The 21,851-nt window shown below is 40.3% G+C and overlaps 2 protein-coding genes across 2 annotated transcripts in view; both read left to right on the top strand.

The window, feature by feature from the left end:
• The window catches only part of LOC137802798 (collectin-12-like), a 35,625-nt gene extending 25,691 nt beyond the window's left edge, over window positions 1-9,934 (top strand). Inside the window, exons 8-24 of the mRNA XM_068600931.1 lie at window positions 120-229; window positions 387-529; window positions 1,109-1,113; window positions 3,047-3,119; window positions 4,574-4,658; window positions 4,940-5,015; window positions 5,255-5,350; window positions 5,479-5,625; window positions 5,876-5,966; window positions 6,207-6,402; window positions 6,606-6,700; window positions 7,778-7,866; window positions 8,105-8,192; window positions 8,336-8,390; window positions 8,482-8,635; window positions 8,726-8,847; window positions 9,649-9,934. Coding sequence (XP_068457032.1) covers window positions 120-229; window positions 387-529; window positions 1,109-1,113; window positions 3,047-3,119; window positions 4,574-4,658; window positions 4,940-5,015; window positions 5,255-5,350; window positions 5,479-5,625; window positions 5,876-5,966; window positions 6,207-6,402; window positions 6,606-6,700; window positions 7,778-7,866; window positions 8,105-8,192; window positions 8,336-8,390; window positions 8,482-8,635; window positions 8,726-8,847; window positions 9,649-9,865 — 1,842 coding nt within the window. The 3' untranslated portion in view covers window positions 9,866-9,934. The remainder of the gene's footprint in view (window positions 1-119; window positions 230-386; window positions 530-1,108; window positions 1,114-3,046; window positions 3,120-4,573; window positions 4,659-4,939; window positions 5,016-5,254; window positions 5,351-5,478; window positions 5,626-5,875; window positions 5,967-6,206; window positions 6,403-6,605; window positions 6,701-7,777; window positions 7,867-8,104; window positions 8,193-8,335; window positions 8,391-8,481; window positions 8,636-8,725; window positions 8,848-9,648) is intronic.
• Window positions 9,935-14,109: 4,175 nt separating this feature from the next.
• Window positions 14,110-18,449, top strand: tmem236 (transmembrane protein 236). Its single transcript, XM_068571597.1, has 4 exons — window positions 14,110-14,363; window positions 15,110-15,182; window positions 16,691-16,814; window positions 17,809-18,449. Exons 1-4 carry the CDS (start codon window positions 14,110-14,112, stop codon window positions 18,447-18,449), a joined length of 1,092 nt encoding a protein of 363 aa, XP_068427698.1.
• Window positions 18,450-21,851: the final 3,402 nt, after the last annotated feature.

The raw sequence follows: 21,851 nt of genomic DNA, 5'->3' as shown, positions 1-21,851 counted from the left end.
GTAAACTAGATACGACCCCGGTAGTTACTTTAGTTTACTTTGTAAAGAATGAGACAAACCTAATTTTAAATCTGCAGACTGATTGTCCTCTCAAACATCTTTTTCTCCTTTATCCATAGGAATTTGTGAGAGATGCAATTGCAGGAAAAGGTTATTTCTGGCTGGGTCTTACTGACAGAATTGAGGAAAATGTATGGAAATGGGTGGATGGAACTTTGCCTGTTTTCAAGTGAGTAAACCTAAAAAATTGGTTTGAGAAATAGTGATGTTACGAAGCAGATGTAATTAATGTGTTGTTGTGATTCCTGGCTTTATTCTGTTCCAAACATATCAACATATTATTTATGTTTTATTTATTTATTATTTATTTATGTTGTTCCTCTTAGGAAGTGGAAGCCTGGACAGCCTGATAACTGGACGCATGGCCACGAAAACGGCGAGGACTGTGCTGGCCTTGTCCATAATGCCAACTGGAATGATTTCTACTGCACTGACCGCATCGGTTTCATCTGTGAACGTGCCTCTGACTGTCAGTGCCTTCTTTAAATGAGACCTTTTTGACAAATGATATTTATGTGTATTTGTGCGTTTTTATTCTATAGTGTTCCTCCTGTCAACAAATCCCATGAAAAGTTCACAATCAACAATGTGTTAGCTTGTCACATTAATTTCGGAATATATCCTGAAATCAGCTGAGCCCGATAGTTCTTAGCAAATGGTACTGACACTGTACAAGTAACCCCCTTTTGAGTAACACTGCATGAAAAGTAAGTGCTGATATGTATGATCACCAGGATGATGTCAATGGGATTTACTCTAAATATACCACATAGCCCAGTGACAAAAGCTGGAGCTTTTTACTGAATTGCATGGTCCTCATCAGTAGAGGGTGCTCAGATGCCCTGGAAATGAGGAAACTTGTTGTGCCCTTATGCCTGAAGTTTAATGACATCATTCTATGGTACAATGTTTTTACCTGTGTGTACTTCATCATTATGAGTTTGCAGATGTTCATATTTCATTGTTGCAGTTGCTATGGCTGTTAATATATCAGCCTGTGAGCATGCCATAAAGATGTTAAAACATACTTTATGTGTTCTCTTCACAGTGGAGGTTCCAGTTTTATAGCATCCAGAGAAGACAGTGTGAGCTGTCTCTGGGAGAATGGCGATGAGACTGAAGTTGAGGTTGAAGATGCGAGGATAATGAAGGACATGCGGAGGAGCGCTACATGACTAGAGGACTCTGATAAGTCCAGCTCAGTCAAGCGTCACTAAGACCTGGACTGGTCTTTGTCTTGAAGGCACTTTACAAGTATGCGGCAAAAGACATGCACAGACCGAGCCCATTCTTGTATTGATTTGATATTTGTACTGAAGGAAACATTTATTTAGGCTCTACTAAGTCAGCCGGTGTTGTACAGGTGTATCTGTAAATACTATTTCACAAAAGATACATTGTTGATTTGGATTGAAGCTCATATTGTTGTATTTCTTGGCTGCCTCTTATTCTTTACTCTTTCAAAAATATATTTCTTTTAGAAGATTGTGTTGTTAATAAAGTGGAACTATTTTTATACTGTCAACTACTTACAAATACTTACAAATACGCAACTGTGATGAGAAATAAGCTCCCGAGAAAATTATGAGGAATCACTCACCACCAGCAAATGCCTGCAAAATCCGATAATAAATCCAAATTTAATTTCATCTTTCTACAAATGTCTTTTTTTTCTTTTTGAGAATAGATGCTCAGTGTGAGCAGTGCTGCCCGTTTTATGAAGAACAGTATTTCTTAGATGTTAGACTGCCAGTATGATTTGTATTTGTTTGTTTTTGTAATATAGCCATCATATGCTGATTCAGTCATTTTGCCAAATACAATATGTGAAATATGTTACATGTTTAAAATTTGCATAATCCGTTGTTATTGTTGTATGATCAAACTTTTTCAATTAATATAATGCTTAAGGACTGAGTAGCATTTTGTAAACTGCTCAAGGCCCATTATGCCTTAATGCAATTACCAAGTTCCTATGGATCACAATAAAATGGTAAATAAACTGTGTGTGGAGTCAGTGCTGTTTGTCCTATGACATATGGTAATCAATGCATTTGGATGTTATGGTGCAAAAAAAGATGTTTTTGTTAATTACATGTTTACAAAAGCAAAACAAGCAAGGCAACTCCTAATTGATACATTACTTATATCAGACTAATGCACATCTGCTTACCTTTATTTATTTGTATTTTTTTTTAAATGATATATGTCGTTTTTAACATACCCAATCTCAAACAATCAGACGTTGGGGAATAATCCACGGGATCGAGAATCGAACCCGAGTCACTCTTGCAGGGAGGTGGCAGTGCTATAGCCACCTGTTTTGATAATATGTCTAATATCTAATGATATTGTAATAATTTAATGAACTTAATCTTTATATTTATGGAAGTTATGGAATAGCAGTACATAAAAGTAGAGGTGCGATACATTCTGTGTTTTTTTTTCTCTTTAGATGAGTGACTTGCTAACCATGGTCATTATTAAAAGGCTATGGGTAGTTAATTAACTACTGATTGATAACTAATTATTTTTTAAATGATCTCCTTCATATTATGTACTCAGACACATAGTTACATTAGTTGCAACGTAACTGTTGGGGAAAAGATTTAAAGAGTACATTTGTTTAAGAAGATTATGTGGTCAACGCAGGGTCAACGCGATGAGCTAACGTCACATGATCATCACCTGACGATGACATGTTTTTTAGGGCAATATGCAGCTTATGGTTAATTGTCTGTAACGTACAGTCAGTGCGGGCACGCTAATAGACGTGTGAATATTTCCTTAATGAAACTTGGTGACCACCGTTAGTTCAACACGCGACGGTCCGCTTCAATTACCCAGAATGCCTCGCTTGTTGCCGTCTGGCAAAGGAGTGACTTTGTAGAAAATAACCAGCCAGCTGCATTTGACGTTCATGAAGTCGTCGTTACTATGCACGTTAATCGTATGAAATAACATAAGACGGGGACGAAATTAACAGAGGAAGGTGAAGTCTGTTGTCGATACACCAGCAATGCCTCTCTTCGCGACGAACCCATTTGACCAAGATGCTGGTGAGTAATCACAACTGAAGGCTGTTTCCATTAGGCTAGCTGGAGTAGCTTCGATAATACAGCTTTGTATGTGATCATCAGCTGCCTGTCATTTTTATAATACCCTCTGGAGCTTTTGTAATAATGCTATACGACTGTGTTGTAGTAAATGTTGCGGTCTATACTAACTGACACGCTGTGGTCCATGTTTATTAATGTCTGTTTTGTTTGTTGTGATTTGCTCTGTTAGCCGAGGAGCACAGTCGGCTAACTAGCTTACACCCTCATATTATGTGGAGATTTAACTGTTAGCTAGCAGCAAATCACAAGATGCAAACGTTTATTTAAAGAGGTAATTGTATGTTATTAATATGTGTTTTTTTGGTTAAATGTTATATTATTTGTAAAGTTTATTTTTTTTCAATATTTGGTCAGGTTAAATTGTCAATAGACATGGAACAGCGATGTTGTCATCCGGGTAATTGAAGAAACGTTTACATGTTTACATTAACGTTAGTGAGCCTTCTGCCTCCTCCTCGTCTCACTGAATCCCATCGTGTGCTGTCTCCCCAATATGATGAGCATCTATCTCTCCGTTTGCTTTTTTCCCCCTCTTTGTTCTGTGTCGAGTGGTTCAACATGTCATTAGCATGTAACGGTACAGTGTGCAGTCGGTGGAAGAAGTGCACACAAACGCCCAACTCATTATGCAGTGCCAGATGAAGCAGGAAACAGTCCATGTTATTTCAGCTTGAGTGGTTATTTGCAGGCTCTTTTTTCTCTTTGTGTATAACTAAGCTGTTAATATCTGTGTTGGTGTAAGCAGGGGTCGAGGATGCAAATAAAATCCTCCAGTTATGGTCTTTGTAATCCAATATTGCAATGTCTATATAATAGCAATGATAATAACTTGTGAGTAGTCTTGCGGCAGCATTTTCAGCAATGTGAAGTAGTACTTAGCAGAGTGTAATGAAAACAGGTATCATCCAATGGGAACGCAGCAACAGTATAAATGTTATATCAACTTTATATCTTCACATGTATATAATATTATCACTTTTAATAGTGAATTTCTATGGAAACATGAGCGAGAGGAGAGCTCAACACCACTGAATGAAATACACTTAATGGCATATTCTTAATAGGCTCAAATAAACTGGAAATTGATACTGCCGATAGTTTCAACGCAAAAAACAAACTTGAGCTTCAGATTGGTATTTACTGCAAGTCTGTTGAATTGTTAGGGGCCTTCTGTTATTTTGTCTGTTTATGCTCAGTATGATTGTCAAAAAAGGAAATGATCACACAGACACAGTTTGCAACTACAAATGTGTGTTTCAAGAAGCTTTATTATTTTGGATCATAGGAGGATCCTCACCTCTTCTTTCTTCCTCTAAATAGAATGCATCATGAAAAATGTTTTTAGCATCTTTAACCTTTCCGCTTATATTGGTTGTTTTGCTTCTTTCCTGTAGAGAAAGCAACCAGTGAGATGAACACAGCTGAGGACTGGGGCCTCATTCTGGACATTTGTGATAAGATAGGGCAGTCACGCACTGGGTAAGTTGTGATATTATACCTGACACACAAACACATTTGTCAGACATTGCATGAAGTTTAGTTCAAGGTTTTTTTCAATCGTAAAACACACATAACCCAGGGTTGGGTGTAGAGCTCAGGGACCAGGTGCCCATGAATACATTGAAGATAAATATTGATAGGTTCATGTTCATAAAAAATGTATCTAGTGATGTATTCTATTAAACAGAGCTGGATTGATTTGTGGTCCTTACCAAGCAGTTACTCTCCACAGCCTTTTGATTGCTACTTTTCTGTTGCAGGCCTAAAGAATGTCTCCGCTCTATAATGAGAAGAGTCAACCATAAGGATCCTCATGTGGCCATGCAGGCATTGACTGTAAGCAGATTGTTAACAAACAATGTTTGATATAAGTGTTCAGCAATTGCTTGGTTCTTTGGGGTATCATGTAGTCTTCTTGTCATCTGTAATTAACCTTTCAATGAGATGTGCGCCAGTGGAGAAACCAACTTTCCTCGACGATAAATTATATCCTAATAAATGCTACATGTTTGTCACATATTGTCATGGATTAAATAATGAGTCTGATAAACTGTTTGTACCAAATGTCCTCACAGCTCCTTGGTGCTTGTGTCTCAAACTGTGGGAAGATATTCCACTTGGAGGTTTGCTCCAGAGAGTTTGCCAGTGAAGTCAGTAACGTCCTAAACAAGGTTTGTGATGTAATTTTTAATCTCAGGGTGTTGTCCACGTTAATTATGTTTGATAACTTAAAATTGGGTCATGCTGCATCCACCTCTCTTGTTTTTATGATGTGCCTTTTGTACGGTTGTCCCCCCAGGGCCACCCCAAAGTGTGTGAGAAGCTGAAAGCCCTGATGGTGGAGTGGGCAGAGGATTTCCGCAACGATCCCCAACTCAGTCTAATCTCAGCAATGATCAAGAATCTACGCGAGCAGGGTGTTACTTTCCCAGCTGTAGGGTCCCAGGTAGGTGTGTTGAGTGGGAATTTAGCATACTCTATGTGGAAAGTACATTTTTTAATCGCTTTATTTACGGTGGACTAGTGGTGAGTCAGATCCTTACCCTTCAACTGCAACATCCTCATTTCAACTGCATCAGAGGACTTTAGTTGTAGGCCGTGCTCCTCTCTTGCTTTCCCATATTTCATTGCCTAGTACAGGCAAAATGCTTAGTTGTTGATTCACATGAGCATGTGATTATCAATTTGTTTCACAGGCTGCAGAGCAAGCAAAAGCAAGCCCCGCTTTAGTGGCAAAGGATCCCTCCACCTCAACAAACAAAAAAGAAGAAGACGATTTGGCCAAAGGTAAGGAGACGTCTCACACACTAAAATGCTTATTTAGGGTTTTTAGCCTTGTTCTGGACACTGGGAACATTTTTTGTAATACTCTCACGTCAGTAGAGAAATGTATATGAAGAGGTGATTTTAAATATATGCACATGGTAACACCTATGTAATTCTTAATTTGTGTTTTATAAATCACATTTCCTTTCATCAATTTAGGAGGACCACATGATTTTACATATCCGTCTTTTTTGTGTGCAGCAATTGAACTGTCGCTGAAGGAGCAACGTCAGCAGCCGCAGACCTCCCTGTCGAGCCTCTACCCGAACACTTCCGGCCTACTCTCCTCGCACAAGTCCGACGGCAGGAAAGTCCGCGCCATCTACGACTTTGAGGCCGCTGAGGACAACGAGCTTACCTTCAAGTCGGGAGAAATCATCACTATCTTGGACGACAGGTGATTTTTTTACACACAGAAATGTGGGGAAAAGCAACATGCAAGGATTTATCGCATGACTCAAAGGATTGATCCTGAGCTTAGAAGAATCCTATAACTGTAAACTTAGCCAATGAGATCTGAATGCAGCACTGAGAAGACAACACTTTGAATCTATTGTTGGATTATTTCTGTGGGTTTCCTTTTTTTTTTTTTAATTTCAGTGACCCCAACTGGTGGAAAGGGGAAACATACCAGGGAGTGGGATTGTTCCCCTCTAACTTTGTCACAGCTGACCTCACTGCTGAGCCTGAGATGAGTGAGTACATTTTTAATAGAACATTCAGTCCATTAGCAATATTGCTTTATTGATCATAGAGTGGGAAACACTCTAACACTTGCATACAGCTGGTCAAACAATGCAAAGAACACAGTGCAATCAAGACAGTTGTCATCAACAGAAAGTGATGAGTGGGTTATCATATGCAGTAAATAGCAGCCACGCCTGTACTTCTGGAAAGGCACAGGATAAATTCTCTGATAGCAGTTTGTAGACGTTTCCTCCACTTGGAGAGAACGTTATGCAACACTTTCCATTTCTTGTACTTACTGCTTTATAACAATTGTCAGTGTCTGCTGTTTTTATACAGAATCTTTTTTTTGTAAGCCATTCATATGCGATATCTATGTGTGCCTCGTGCTTTTTTCTTTTTCACCATGCACATCGTGTGTGTGTGTGTGTGTGTGCTTGTGTGTGCGTTGTGTGTATGTTGCCACAAAAACTATTTATCTTTTAAAAATGTTTTGAAAAGAGTTTACACACTTGGTGGTACACACAGGTATCAACAGTTTAAATGTAGATCTTATATCTTGGTGTCATATTGTTATTTTTCAGTAATATATAAATTGTCAAAACCCCACAGAAAGGTGCAGGTCTTCTAGCGTAAATTATGTTTTTTCCAGCTCTGCTTTTTCGCAGTCTGGTAGGAGTTTGTCACGCTTCTTAATTACATTCAAATGTTTATTGCTTTGCCACATTTTTCATTTTATTGCTTGTTGCTTATTCATCATAGTCTTTGGCATGGTGCATCTGCAAGTGTGTCATCCCTCAAAACACTTACACACATGCTATCCTTGCTTTCTTTGCTCCGTTTATGTAAAACGCATCCAATGATCAAACATGATGAGGACATCTTGTGAGCGTTATTGGGTTGGGGCTTCCAACAAACAAACACCAAAACCTTTTGTCAATAGCTTGTATCAGATTGTAACTTTTGAACCAGTGTTTTAAACTAGTAACTAACCCTAACAATGTCCAGCCAGCGCATCCCGACCTTTTGAACCTGTCACTGATGGCTGCTGTTACATGGTTTTGCTGTCACTTTGAAATCTACAGTGAAGACGGAGAAGAAGACCGTACAGTTCAGTGAGGACATCCAGGTGGAGACCATAGAGCCCGAACAAGAACCTGTATTTATAGACGAAGTAAGTGTGAACACTTGCTTATTATGCATTTTCTGCCTTATTGAGATCTTACTGTTCCATTATGAAATTAAGGAGTTTTCTTCCAAAATGGGATCTGGCAAAAAATCTCCGACAAACAAAGGTGTCTCTGTTTTAGAAATATAAATTGGTGAATCTATTTGTTTTCCAACTGGATTGAACGATTCACTCATCACATATATCTGTAAAGTGACATCACATGATTATTTTAATCCTTCAGGACAAAATGGACCAACTACTGCAGATGATCCAGAGTGCAGATCCCACAGACAACCAGTCGGACAGCGTTGAGTTGCTACAGCTGGAAGGTAAACTGAACTCCGGGTTGATGCTTCATAAAGCCACTGAAAGTGAGATTAAAGTGCCGAAGCTAAACTAATTTTGGTTTTTAAAAGGTGGATGATTGTTGACGACAGACAAAATCGATAACTATTTGTTGTATTTAAACCAGGTGCTTGCAATCAAATGGGGCCCCTCATTGACCAGAAGTTGGAGGATATAGACAGGTACATTGAGTATTCAAACCTACACAGTTCAAGCGTTTTGTAAATATTTAGTGAAGAAAATCTAAATGCAATGTTCTGTTTGTTTCATCAGGAAGCACTCGGAGCTGTCGGAGCTGAATGTGAAGGTGATGGAAGCTCTGTCTTTGTATGCCAAGTTAATGAATGAAGATCCAGTTTACGCCATGTACGCCAAGCTCCAGAGCCAACAGTACTACATGCAGCAACCTGCCAACGCAGCACAACAGGTACAGCAACTCATGGGATTTTCACAGTAACTAATTGTATTTATTTTTTTAACTCTTTGTAACGCTCACTGTTCATGGTTTTGGCGTCAGGTCTATCCGGGTCAGCCCGCATCAGGCCCGTACGCCATGAGCGGCCCCGCGGTGCAGGGTTACACTGTTCCCATGGAGCAGCTTCCAGCTGGAACCCCCATCCCTGGTCAGCCGGCTCCCAGGTGAGTTTCACAAACCCCAGGAGCTTCCTTTTCTGGTTTACTATGCACATTACACGTTTGTGGCATTCACAAACCTCGCTGCACGTCATCCCAGTTTCTCCAGAGGATCGTTTCCATTTTTTGCTTTCTTTCTCAATCATGTACCATTTATCCATGTATAAAATATAGGCTAGCTTACTCAAAGCAGCAACATAATACCGCTCATCGAGAGCAGTGGTTCTCAACTGGGGGTACGTGAAGGCACATGAGGGCACGTGAGATTTATTTTAAATATATTTAAAATGAGCATCCATTAAAAAATCCTTTTAAAAAGAGTTATCTAATAAATATTCTATACGATATAAGTGTAAATTCCTAAACTGATTTGTATACATTCTGTATTAAATCAGAAACTGATGACACAGCGCTGTGTGTTACATCTGGTTTTCAACCAAAAATGCTTTGAACTGGTTAGGGGGTACTCCTAAAAAATATTTCACAGGGGTACCATCAGTGAAAAAAGCTTGAGAACCTCTCATTTAGAGAGTATTATTATTTCTTACTGGAAATTCTCAGAGATATGAGCCTAGTTCTGCAAATAGACTAGGTTCACCAGGTCACTGTGGCCTCACGTTCGTCCCATTCTTGTGATTGTGGTTTGTCGGGAAAATCTCGAGCAAATGTATTCAGACGTCCTCTCAAACCAACTAGAATTTGGTGGTCAAAGGTCACTGTGATCTCACTGTTATTTTTACTTTTCATATTTAATGATTCCACCGTGCTGTTGTGGTGTTGTTAACGTTCCTATATTCTTTTTCGTAGTGACGTTCATATGTACATGGGCCAGCCGCCAGTCTACACTGCAGCTCCAGGCAGCATGGCCCCAGCCGACCTCCAGTCCTACCAGCACCCAGCCAGCGGCCCCGGCCCGGCCCCGGGCATGACGCAGACGCCAAACTACAGCACCCCCTCTGGCCCGAGCATAGCACCTTCATCAGACCCCTCGCAGGCCCCTTACTTAGAGAAAGCCTTGCTATAGGGCCCGAGCTGACCGTTATCCTCACTCATAAACAACATGCACCAGACCTGATCAAATAGTGGTGGTAGACATTTGCTTTGCTTTTTCGTTTTGATTTGTGTGGAACACCAGATGGATGAAAACATTCATATAGAGTAGACTAAACGTGACACATGGCACGCTTTGTGTTGCTTCATCTGGCAGATAAATATATACAGTTACAGTTCTCGCTCCAGGTTTAGAAGTGATCGTGAGGCTTTGATTTGAAGAGCTCACACCAAGACACACACACGGTCTGAAAACAGACACGCTGTGTTCTTTCGATTCATTTCTGCATTTTCACTCATCTCAAATTCCTTTGCATGATTCGGATGTGAAGCCACAAACCAGCTTTCAGTTCCCTTTTATCTTGATTAAGTTTTGGTCATCATTCAAGCCTGGTCACTTCCAAATCTAGATCTGATAGCAGTATATGCATTGTCCAGTTTTTTGTACGGGACGTGACATTTATTGCTTATTAAGTTAAGATGAGACTATTGAGAAATTGTGGTTATGTTTTATTTAATGAGTCCTAGCTACATTATTTGGTACCAATTATAGAGAAAATGAGACAAACCTATTTCACTTAGGTTTGAAGTGAATTCATAAGAAGTTGATTAGGAATATATTTTTTAAAAATGGCTCAATTTAAACCCATGTGAATATTCATTCAAACTTTATTCCTCATCCTATATACATTTTTAAATGCTTGGCAGACTTACTGTTTGCGGACTCAAGACTTTTTAGGTGGTACTATCAATTAATTTGAAATCAGTTATTGCAACTGTTAAACTACAGTAGTTTACCTCAAATTAGTATCACATTTCACAGGTCCTGTAAAACCTCTGAGGACATTATGAAAACTATGGACAAACAAAATTGCTTAAACTCGAACTATAGCCAATTCAATCTTACCACAATATATAATCATTTTTTTTATATTTGTTAATGCAATTACTATTTGATCAAGTGTGAAACGCACTCCTTCTCACCACCCCTCAACATTTAAACTGGAGCTACACACACACACTTGCACACACTTAAACCAATCCATCACACATCCTCATCAGTGATAATGATATGAGAATTTACCTCCACTCACACACTTCTACGCCACAGCCTTTCACCCACTTAAAGCAACTGCATTGCTAATCGTGTCACAGAAAAGGTGGCATCAACATACTGATTTTTTAATTATTTTTATTCCAAAAAATGACTTTTAGCAGTGCTAAAAACTTTAGATTACTACATTCTGTATATGTCGGCAACTTTTAGAAGTACTGAAAACTGAAGCCACTTTTGTTTTTTTGCGAGGAGGAAAAAAGAAACCAGAGGAGTTCAAGCATGCACATAACTCTTGTATATATACTTTACCGAACGAGTAGTGGAGTCACATGATGACCTCATGGGTGGGCTGGCAGTTAGCACAGCTCCGGGTGTTCCTCTCAGCCTTGAAGGTGAACTCTGCAGTCATGACGTCCCTGCTGAGCTAACGGTGTAAAAGCCAAAGAGAACAAAGTGTGGGGGGGAAACAAGATCTGTTCCTTTTCTTCTTTTCTTAACATAGTCAACTGTGAACTTCATACTGCAGAGTTTTCCTTTTCAAACAGAGCATCTCTAGATCCTTGTGGGGGGATTTAGTGTTCGCTCCGTCTCCATTCAGGGGCTGTACTGACAGACGACGGACTCGGCTACTGAGGGGCGAGCTGTCTGAACCGCCTCAGTGTCTTTAAAAGCATCTCTTTAGTCAGTGTTGGAGTTTTTTTTGTTTTCTTTTGTAGTGCATTATAATTTATGTTATGATTATTGTTATGATGTTTTAAATGGAGAAGCAGTGCAGGATGTATGTATTCAGAGAAAAGCAGAGTATGTGATATTCATGCCTAACTTAGTTGTATATTTAAATTGCTCACATGAGGACGTGGACATTACTCAGTGTTTTATACATGCTTGTTGTACTGTAGCATCAAATGGTAATGTGAAAAACTGATTTAACTTCCCGAAACATTTCAATCCTTTCCCTTCTCAGAGTTGTCGAACACTAAAACAAATTCTACCTGAAGCAGAGCTGAATTGAGGTTTCATGATTCTAGAAGGCACAGTCAGGATTTATAAACAGCTCTTTTTCTGGGTCACCCTCAGCTATCAGTTACAGAGTCACTTTAATATCTAATATTGTACAAATCTACCGCTCACACCATAACTTTCCATGCTCTCCTATGGCTTCTATGTGTTCATAACTGGGTATGATGTCTATCAATATTGACTGGATTGCAAAATAATGAGGAAACGGGGACATTATTTATCTGTTAAGTATTGAATGGTGCTCCATGAAGGAATTATGAAGCAGTCTTAAATACGTTGAGCTCCGTTTTCAAGTTGCAAAACAAATTGGTGTATTGATCTGACATTTGTGTCTCTTTCAATTCCTCGAGATGCTTTCAGTGCTCCCCTGGTGCCACAATAAGAATTTAAAACCACTCCGTTTAAAGCTTTGATGCGTGGGACTTGGCAAACAAGAGGACTTTTTTTTTTTCCTTTTCCCCAGGACTTGATTTTTAACTTTAATATAGTTGCTTTGGGTTGCTGCCTTCAACTAAATGCAACAGTAAAATAGTGTTAATCTGTTTGATCAAAGAGGGCTGAACATATCAAATGTATAAAACGTAGCAGCTATTGCAGGAGCAGCTTCTTCGCCACACAACATCCAAACGTAACATCGTGTTGCACCACAGGGTTGGACTGCAGCCCACCCCCCATGTAACGTTATTGCACAGGATTGAGATGCTGCCTGTTTTTAAGTTTCAAACGTCCTTATTGTAAAGGTTTTGTCTAAACTTGTATCCTGCTGTTTATGTATTATTTTAACCATACTTATTAATTGGAATTCACAATAAAACCAGGCCAAATGTACAGACTGATATGAATGGCCTTGTTTTCCTGTTTTTAGAGCACTCTGTAGATACATAACACATATTTAATGGTGTAAGAAAACCATGAAAACATTTTTGTCATCCAGCTTTTACCATTGTGACGAACCCCTGTGCCACTGTGGCTGTTGTCCCTGCAGGTGGGCGGGGCAGAGGGTCATCAGGAGATTGGGAACACCTGGGCTCGTTAGCAGCACTGGCTTCACCTGGGCTGTTTGTGCCAGTGCCAGCTGTTAAAAGGCCCTCTGCTCTCAGCTAGTGTCTCTTTGTTCTAGGACACCGTTTGGCTCGTTGTTAAAAAATAATGGGTTGTCGCTACACTATACAACATTACATACACACTTTCCACTCATGCACTCACCCCCACTGCTCAAAGTACTGACTCCACACGCCATTGTTAGACTAAGTTGTGTTTTGTGCTAAAGTTAAATAAATCCTTTTTTTGTTAACTACTTGGTTGTGTGTATCTTCCTTTTTTTTTTGTCATGTCTGTGTGGCGCGGTTTGTGACACCACTACTGACGTGGTCTTACATTAGCACTCTTTTCTTTTCGAGTTAGAAACAGCTTTGATTATTTCACATCATTTCCTCAGTTCCTAAATTCAAAGCGGTGTGTTTTGTGTGATTCCTTGTGGAGAATCTCAGTTTTACACATCTGTCAGTTAAATTATCTAATTGATTAGTCAATAAGATGACTTTGGTCAAGGACGGGGCCCGTTGGCAGCCTGTTGAAGCAGAACGTGTCCTCTGCTTTGCCACTAGATGGTGGTGGTGTGTGTGTGTGCGCGCGTGTGCATGCGTGTGTGTGTGTGTGTGTGTGTGTCTGTGTGTGTGTGTGTTTGTATATTTGAGATCCAACCAGGCTGGATGGGACACATTTGTAACTTTTGCCTCACAGGAAGGCAGGTCAGTTTTTCCTCAGCAGCCAAAGATCAATGTCATGTGATTTACAAAGAGGAATTATTAAGATTCTCTTAATTTCATGTAACATTTTTCATTTCATACAGAAACTTGCTATTGTTGAACTTCTGTTCGGTGGTCAGCTGAGTGTGACTTTTTTTTTTCCTTCTTCTTTTCCTCAAATTTATTATGGGATGTGAGCGCTTGTTTTTTGCGAGCCCATAAAAGGACGAGCATGACCACCTCATTACCTCAGCAATAAAAGAATACAGCCTCCAGTGCAGTGTAAGCAGTGTCAGTGTGCAGAGTCCAACGGCTCCGCTGGCTCGTTTCGTGGGAGATGATTGTCAAAGTCTTTGGCTCCGGGTTCAGACCAGCAGCTGGTGTTCAGGGACCATGCCCTCGGGGAAGACGCTCAAGCTCATCCTGTATGAGGGGCTGCAGTTTGCGGCCCTCATCGTACCCATCTTTGTGGTCATGGAGAGGTTCGCCAGCCTCATACGTGACGTGAGGGGACGGGATCTAACGGCCTACTGGCTCGTGGTGGCGGTGTCTATCGCCTATGTGACCTCTGTGGCCCTGCTGGTGTGGGTTCCTCTGAAGTACCTGATCATGAAGCGGCGGAGCTTTATCTCCGAGGTCACGCAGTGGTGAGTAGAGCTGTAACCAATGTCACAGTGAGTAAGTGTCTACGTGAAGATGAAGCACCTAACCTTAAAGAAATAAAACAAACAAATCAAAGGGGTTAGAACACGAGACAGATTTAGTTTTTTTGGCATATTAAAACTGACTTGACAAGGAGAAGAAGACTTAAGTAACAATGCAGTCGTCAAGCGAAAAACCAAAGCCCCAAAATAAAAGGAGCAATACCACAAAAAAAAAACTATTTTGATACAAATAAGTCCTACTTTCAAAGTATTATCAGAGACATATTAGAATAAGCGGCCATGATAATGCAAAGTGTTCTATAGTTAATTGTAAGTAACAGCTGGGAAGGTAATCGTAACTTCTTTTTTCTGTTTAATCTTTAATCCCTCATACTATTTCATATTTATTAGGCATGCTCCTCTCAAACGCAGCTCCATTCAATACACTCACGAGTTTTAGTGCTGCACGTATAACTTAATGACCGGTAGCTTATGGTGGCTAATCTTAGCCAACTCTATCCAGATATTCTTTTAGAGTGTAACTGACATCACTGACAAAATTTTTTACGTCATCCCATTATTGTATCTTGGCCTTTGTTTGGAAAAAGTTACACGGTTTCACTTTAATCCACTTAGTAACCAGATAAATGTAATGATTAAAAGTGCAATATTTACTTCTGAAACATAGTGGAATACAATTATTTAGTAGCAAAAAAATGATCTAACAATTGTAATAATTTGTTTTTCAGGAGACCAACAGCGCTGGCGTATCTCGTCTTGTGCACATTTCCGTGCTTCGCTATTTTAATTGCCAGCTCCAAGGTAATGTCACCAGGATGTTCTTGTTTTTCTCAAATACATTTTATTTTCCATATTTAGAATAAAACAAAAACAACACAGAAACACTGTTGTCTTGTTTTTCAGGGTTTCTGTGTATTGTTTTTGTTTATTCACATCCGTGGGGCTGAGAAGGAAACCATCAAAGCCCTTACTTCTCTCCACCTGGGTTCACACTTAAAATATCACAAAACTTGATATTTATAAACACAAATCCATTCAAGCTGTTACAGCACACACCAACGCGGGCTCATGCAATTGCCACCGTGGCCTTTTTTATAAATTTAAAGCTGACGCGATTCAACTCAAAGAGTCGATGTGGCCGCTTCCATCAAATCCAAATGATCTTCAAGGCTACTGGGACTAGTGGGAGCCCATTTCTGACACTGTGATAAACTTTCTCAATATTTTTGACTTAATACCTCCAAATAATTAACAGAACTCTCAATATTTGATGTAGTATCTCAAAAATAATAAAAGATTCAAATTTTCTTTTGGATTCTATGTCATTATTTTGAGGTGCTTACTCATTTTCTCATTTTATTAACTTCCTGTCACCACAGTGGGGTGAAATGGGCTTCCATTATGTATCACTTTGGTTTCCTCACCTTCCAAATAATATTAATATTGTTAATGTTAGTAAGAGAAAGGCACATCCAATCAAGTGTTGTACTTCTTCTGGCGTTACTCCATCTAACACCCCACAGCCATGTCAGCACATCTCTGAAACATTAAGCCTGCTTTACTTCAGCTGGTATGACGGATCATTCTTGTCACAGTGGAGCACCTGTTGGTGTTCCGTCATGCTCCGGCGGGGTCCTTGAACAGGCGCATTTGTTGTAAACGGTTTTACGACCCCCGCGTGTGAGAGAATATGCTCAGAGCACTATTATTGTTCACTGAGTGATAGTTGACGCGGCCCTGCAGAGAAAAATGAAGGTGGCTTGCCACCAATTCTTCAGCCGCCTGAGATTTTGCTTCTCGAAGCAGCCATACGTTTTCTCATCGTCTACCGAGAGGGACTTTGGCACCATCGCAATTATCAGATAGAGAAGGAAAGTGTCCACCGTCTCATGACTCTCGGTCTGGGGTATTCAGTAACCCATCAGGAGCACAGCTGGTTGGCCATTAACCCAAACTTTAATACCCTCCACCACTCGAGAAAAGAATGTGAAACAATGTGCGACACAAGCAAGAACATAAAAAAGAGCTTCTGGCCACACAAACATTGGTTTGACATATTCATACATCTAATATTTCTTAATTGTGTTGTAAGGGCTTTCAGCAGCATCTTAACGTCCACAATGATGAGGTGATCAAATCGGATGGCTTCATAAAACTTGGCTCCTTGTTCTCAGTCCAGCCGAAATACCAGCATAGAGAGCTTCGATTTAGTTCCCTATCGCTTCATGTCTCATGATTTCCAAGTGGCAGATTGGGTCTTTCTACTATTGAATTCCCGTTTATTGTTGCTGTTATCGGTGGTCCTGCAGGTGCAGGTGGACGGAGGACTCCGGCTGGACCATTTCACCGAGTTGCCCGTTTCCTTGGTGCTCGTCTCCCTCATCTGTGTGGATGTTATAGAGAGAATTCGCCCCTGCAGGCTCATCGGACAATGTAAGTCTTGAAGTTTTTGTTATTACAAAAACACACAGTGATGTAGCTGTGTCTGCTCTGCTTTATCAGTGCGTATGTTTTAGATTGGTTTATATGTAATATCAAATGGCTCCAAGACTTTTCTGCTTAATGTTCTGTCACAGTCGGAAAAGTTTTAATTATTACATTTATTAAGGCTCCATGCCCGCACATTGTCACCAGCTCTAAATGTTATTACAGCAGGAACACCCTGGATTATTTTATTATGACAAGTCAAACAAAGTCTGCCGTGAAACAGGTGTGACTCATTCAACACTGGAGCTTTCTGCTCCAAACCGGTTTCATTTGGAAAAACTGATCACATATTCAGAATCTAAATGAAACATTATTAAAATGTAAAAAAAAAAAAAAGGCTTTCTTGAAACCTTAAAAGAAAAAAAATAATAAAGTACAGCATAATAAAGCTAGCTACGCTACAGTGTACTAAAACAGAAGTTAGAAAACAAAATGACACAATGAGGAAGTGTTCTAGTTCAGGCCAAAGAATACTCTGAATGTGTTGATGAGCTACAGAAGCTCTGCACAATCATAAAGCTAATGCACTCGACTACAGCACACTGCAATGAATCCTACACGTATGTTCTAATGTTCTGTTTAAACCGTTGTAGAGAGATGTTGACTCAACTTAACGGCCATTTTGAACATTTATTTGATGGTGTTGTAGAACTGCATCGTGCTGCACCGACATATGTTTCCTATTATTTTATCTAACCCGTTCATATCAAGGAGAGTAGACAAAATAACAGAGACACATAATGTCGGAATCGATTGACATGATGGAGCAAAACGAAAGAAGACAGGAACCAATGATCTTGACATTTGGCTGGAGCATACTCCCATTAAGGACAGCGTGTAGTATAACAGCTGATGCTGTGTGTGTGTGTGTGTGTGTGTGTGTGTGTGTGTGTGTGTGTGTGTGTGTGTGTGTGTGTGTGCGCGCTCTTGTCATTTTCAGCAGACGGCTTGGATTCCGACTTTGACATGTCGGGCCCCGTCCTCACGCAGCTGGAACAGGTGACCACTGTAACAGGCCAGCTGCATGCTGATGAAGGCCCGAACAGTTCAACCCCAGGCCACGCAGAGGTCAGGAATGGAAGCACCTCAGGCAGATGGCAGGAGCTCTCTGGCTCACCCGGCCGCTCGACATTTAGCTCACGAGCACCCGGCGCTGCCTACCTGTACTCCTCGCCCTCTCGCCGGCGCTCCTACTCCGGGCGGCTGGGCTTCCTGTGGAGGAGGGACAGGAGGTCAGAGGTGTTTGTGGATAGCTTCCTGTTCTGGCTTGACACTGTGGAGATGGTGAGAGTGGCAGGAGAGCCGTCGGTCTTCTACTCGGCCTGGGTGTTCCCCGTCTACATCCTGGCCTTCGTGTCGACTCTCCGGCTGGCCGTCACTCCTCACAACCCGCTGTTGTCTTCTGCTGGATTTGCTCTGCAGGACCTTCCTTTCCTCATCCTCCGAGTCGCTCTGATTGCCGTGTTTGGTTATGTAACTCCTGTGTTGTACCCGTTGAAAAATGTGCTGGTGAGCCTGACTTTTATCTACTTTACATTCCTGAGTAAGCTGAGGATTTTCAAAAGGCAGAGCATGTTTTGAGGAGGAGTGGAACCATCTGTGGTTAATGGAGGATCTGCTTTGATTGTACAGTCGCTGTGTTTATGTGCTGGTGATCAAGAGCAACGTGCTTTGAATTGTAACGGCTGCAAATGTATCATGTATCATTCTGGATTTGTATTATTTTTTTGTATGTGTATGTTGGAGTGTGCAGTAGCCAGCTGTCATTTTTCTGTCACATATTTGAATCTAAATGTATTTATTGATACATCATTTCATGTTTATCTGCTTGTTTTTTTGTATCTGTACATTTGTTACCATCCTGCAAAAAGTGATGAAAACAAAACCATTTCAAACAACCATAACTATGTTGAATAAATATCCTTTGTTTTAACGCAGGTGTAAACATTTTGACAACATTTTCATGTCAGCAATGGGTCAAATAACAGAATATTTTAATCAACCTTCAATCAGCTTGTATAAATGAATATGATGTTTTTCATATTAATATAAATAATTGCTCTTTAAGTTATTTCTGATTAATTCATATTATTATTAGTTCAAACACAACAGCTTTCACATCCTGACATAAAAATGCAAATATATCTCATGTTCTACATGAGCCTAAAAGCATTCATGTTTTTATTCCAGGTGAGTTTTAATTTTGTAACTTGTGAACACAATAAATGTACCTTGTGTTTAGTGCATGTAGAAATGAGTATTCACAATCTAAACACAAATATCAACATCATTCAAATTGCCACCACGTCGCTCGTTAGAATATTGAAAGTTTACAACTGACAAAGTTTATGGAAAACGTAACAAAAATGCTCCGTCCGATTATAAATGATTGTCCCAACACTTTGTTTCATCAGCTGCCCACTCAAGTCAGCTCAGAGTCCTGGGCCGCGTACCCAGCCATGGACGCTGTCTTCCTGGACGACACCACCATATGTATCCCTGCAGGATACATATATATCTTCACAGGATGAAGAAGACCTCACAGAATGACATTGTATTGATTTTCGGGAACGTTCCCCAGAACATGGCATGAAATTCCACTTGTATAGCATCATCTGCTATCGTTATGGTTTTCCACTGATTTATTGAGCTTTTTACTGTAATCTGTGGATGTGGTAAGAGATCAATACTCGTTACTCCTCTCAGCCACTACCAATCCGGTGTTTGCCCGTCTGATGGATGAGCCAGAGCTTCAGGTCAAAATGTTTAAAGGAATTTCCAAATCGGTGGCTGCTCTCTTTAAAAAATACCCCAAAAAATAAATGGAAAACATGAAGGGATTTGAAAAACAACAGCGAATGTCTCTGTTTCTATTGGATTTCTATTGTCTCCCTAATTTGGAAGATTTGCTAAATGCATTATTAATGATAAAATGGTACAAGGCCAGTGACGGGAGACTAGACAATCACACCAGAGCTGAATGAAAATTAAAATGAACTTCTCTTCATTTTCCACAGCCAGCATCATCCTCCCACTTAATAATTCATACTGTAATCTGCAAGACAGCATTAGTGCGTATTGCCTTATTACGGTCATTTTACAGTCCGGAGAGCACTTTTGTTATTCCCATGACAGAATAAATGCTCTGAATGATCAAAGAGAATATAATAAAGCTCTTTATCTGAGTCTGTAAGATACATGTTCAATTATAAAAGCTCTCTGAGGCGGAGGCTTTCATTTTCTTCTCCTCTTTTGTCTAACATAAATGTTTCATGCATGCTCAGAGAAGCTTTTAATTAATTCAGTTTTTAATATCCAAGATCCAAAAATCAGACATTTACTCCGTCTAATTTGATTGAATCAGATCAAAAATAAATGCAAAAAAAAAAAAAAATCGGAACTTTAGACTGATTGGCTCATCACGGCAAATCAACTAAAACAAAGACCTGTTTTTGATCAGCTGTCGATCAATCATTGCAGCTCTATTTATTTTAGCGTGGTACTCCACTTTGATCCATCTGAACAGCTATTGAATGGATCGCCATGAACTGTTGCGCAGACCTTCGTGACGAATCCAACTGAACTTGATGATTTCCCCAAATGTTTCCTCCACTGACCACGAGGCTCTCCACAACTGCAGACCCTTTTACAGTTTGTAAACGATGAGGATCAACCACCTCATGATGATGATTGTGAATGCAAGATATAACAATTTGATTTTCCGTAGCCGGGATCGATTAGTGAGCGGGTAGAATACAATCAGTGCTCTGATATTTAGTGGCTGGATGTACAGTATGTGACATGTGGAGAAGCTCAGCATACATGATATCTGTGGTCATGTGCCGAATGTTAAATGCCAAGATGTGGAGTCAGATTTTAGGCTGTATTGAGTTTTATTAAAGGCTACTATGATTGTGGTCCAGTGGTAGTCAACAGGTTTATCAGCTTGCAGCACATATACGCCGCCGGTGTTTCCGTTTCATGAGAAACCGTGTTAACTGGTGACTCAGCCGAATGCCTCGCGGTTGCCTTGTAGTGACAGTCTTCAAATACATTTGGAAAACACACTCATCTGTGTTTGTTATGTGCACCAATTATGATTGGCAGAAAACAAAAAGACATTTTGGGATCCCAAGCGGAGGAATCCTCTTGATTTCATTTTTCAGCAGACTTTCCGGACTAATGGATGGATTGCAATCCAATTAGTCACAGATACCCATTGTATTGACGTTTCATCATCATCATCATCACTTCGAACGTTTGATTATGCCATTTGGTTTATGACCTACCACTGCAAAACTAATGGCATTCCCATCAGCCTCAGCTGTTCTTTATGCTCATTGTAAGACAGTGTTAGCATGCTGATGTTAGCATGTTGGTCCATGTATGACTGTGCACAGGTAAATACTGAGAGATATACTGGGTACAGGTACTGTGCAGCAATACTCTCCGTCATGGTTTCCCTAAAAAGATTACCTTTAGTTAAAAAAAAAAACCTTTTTGACAGCCTCTCAGACGCTGTACTTTTAAAAAGTTGATTTGGAAACAGGTTGAATATTCTCATCGACTTTCTTCACTTCTGCCAAGAGGTTTTTGAAATCAATCATGGACAGAAATGAAAAGAGGGAATTTCTTTGCAGTGTGAAGCAGCAGTGGAAATGATCCCCTGTGCCTCCTCATCCCGCTCTCAAGGTAACATGAAAAACTACAGAGAGTGTGGCGACGGAGGGGAGAAATGACAAAACGTGAAGCAACAGTGGAGGGAGCAGACATTGTGTGGACTAAAAGATGAGGAGAGGGAGAAAGAGTAGGGGGGCGGGGGGGAGGGCGAGAGAGGACAGACAGAGTGATTGAGGAAGAAGAGGGGAGGGGAGACAGGGGGAGTGGCTGTTAGGAGGGGTGGAGGCTTTGTAAATCTGAGAGGCGAGGAGGCGCATTTGAATTCAGGCTGTGTGTCTTCTGCGCTAGCCGAATGTTACCTGC

The sequence above is a fragment of the Clinocottus analis genome, unplaced genomic scaffold (genome assembly GCF_023055335.1).
Source record: "Clinocottus analis isolate CAN_PGR_092001 unplaced genomic scaffold, fCliAna1.0.p SCAF_11, whole genome shotgun sequence".
Taxonomy (NCBI): domain Eukaryota; kingdom Metazoa; phylum Chordata; class Actinopteri; order Perciformes; family Cottidae; genus Clinocottus; species Clinocottus analis.
Note: the sequence above shows the minus strand (reverse complement) of the source record. Positions and strands in the feature narration are given on the sequence as shown.

Excerpts from the sequence above, each read along its gene's own strand:
- tmem236 (XM_068571597.1), top strand. The coding sequence starts at position 14,110 with ATGCCCTCGGGGAAGACGCTCAAGCTCATCCTGTATGAGGGGCTGCAG. Across the intron at positions 14,364-15,109 it reads ATCTCCGAGGTCACGCAGTG|GAGACCAACAGCGCTGGCGT; the intron begins GTGAGTAGAGCT and ends TTTGTTTTTCAG. Across the intron at positions 15,183-16,690 it reads TTTTAATTGCCAGCTCCAAG|GTGCAGGTGGACGGAGGACT; the intron begins GTAATGTCACCA and ends GTGGTCCTGCAG.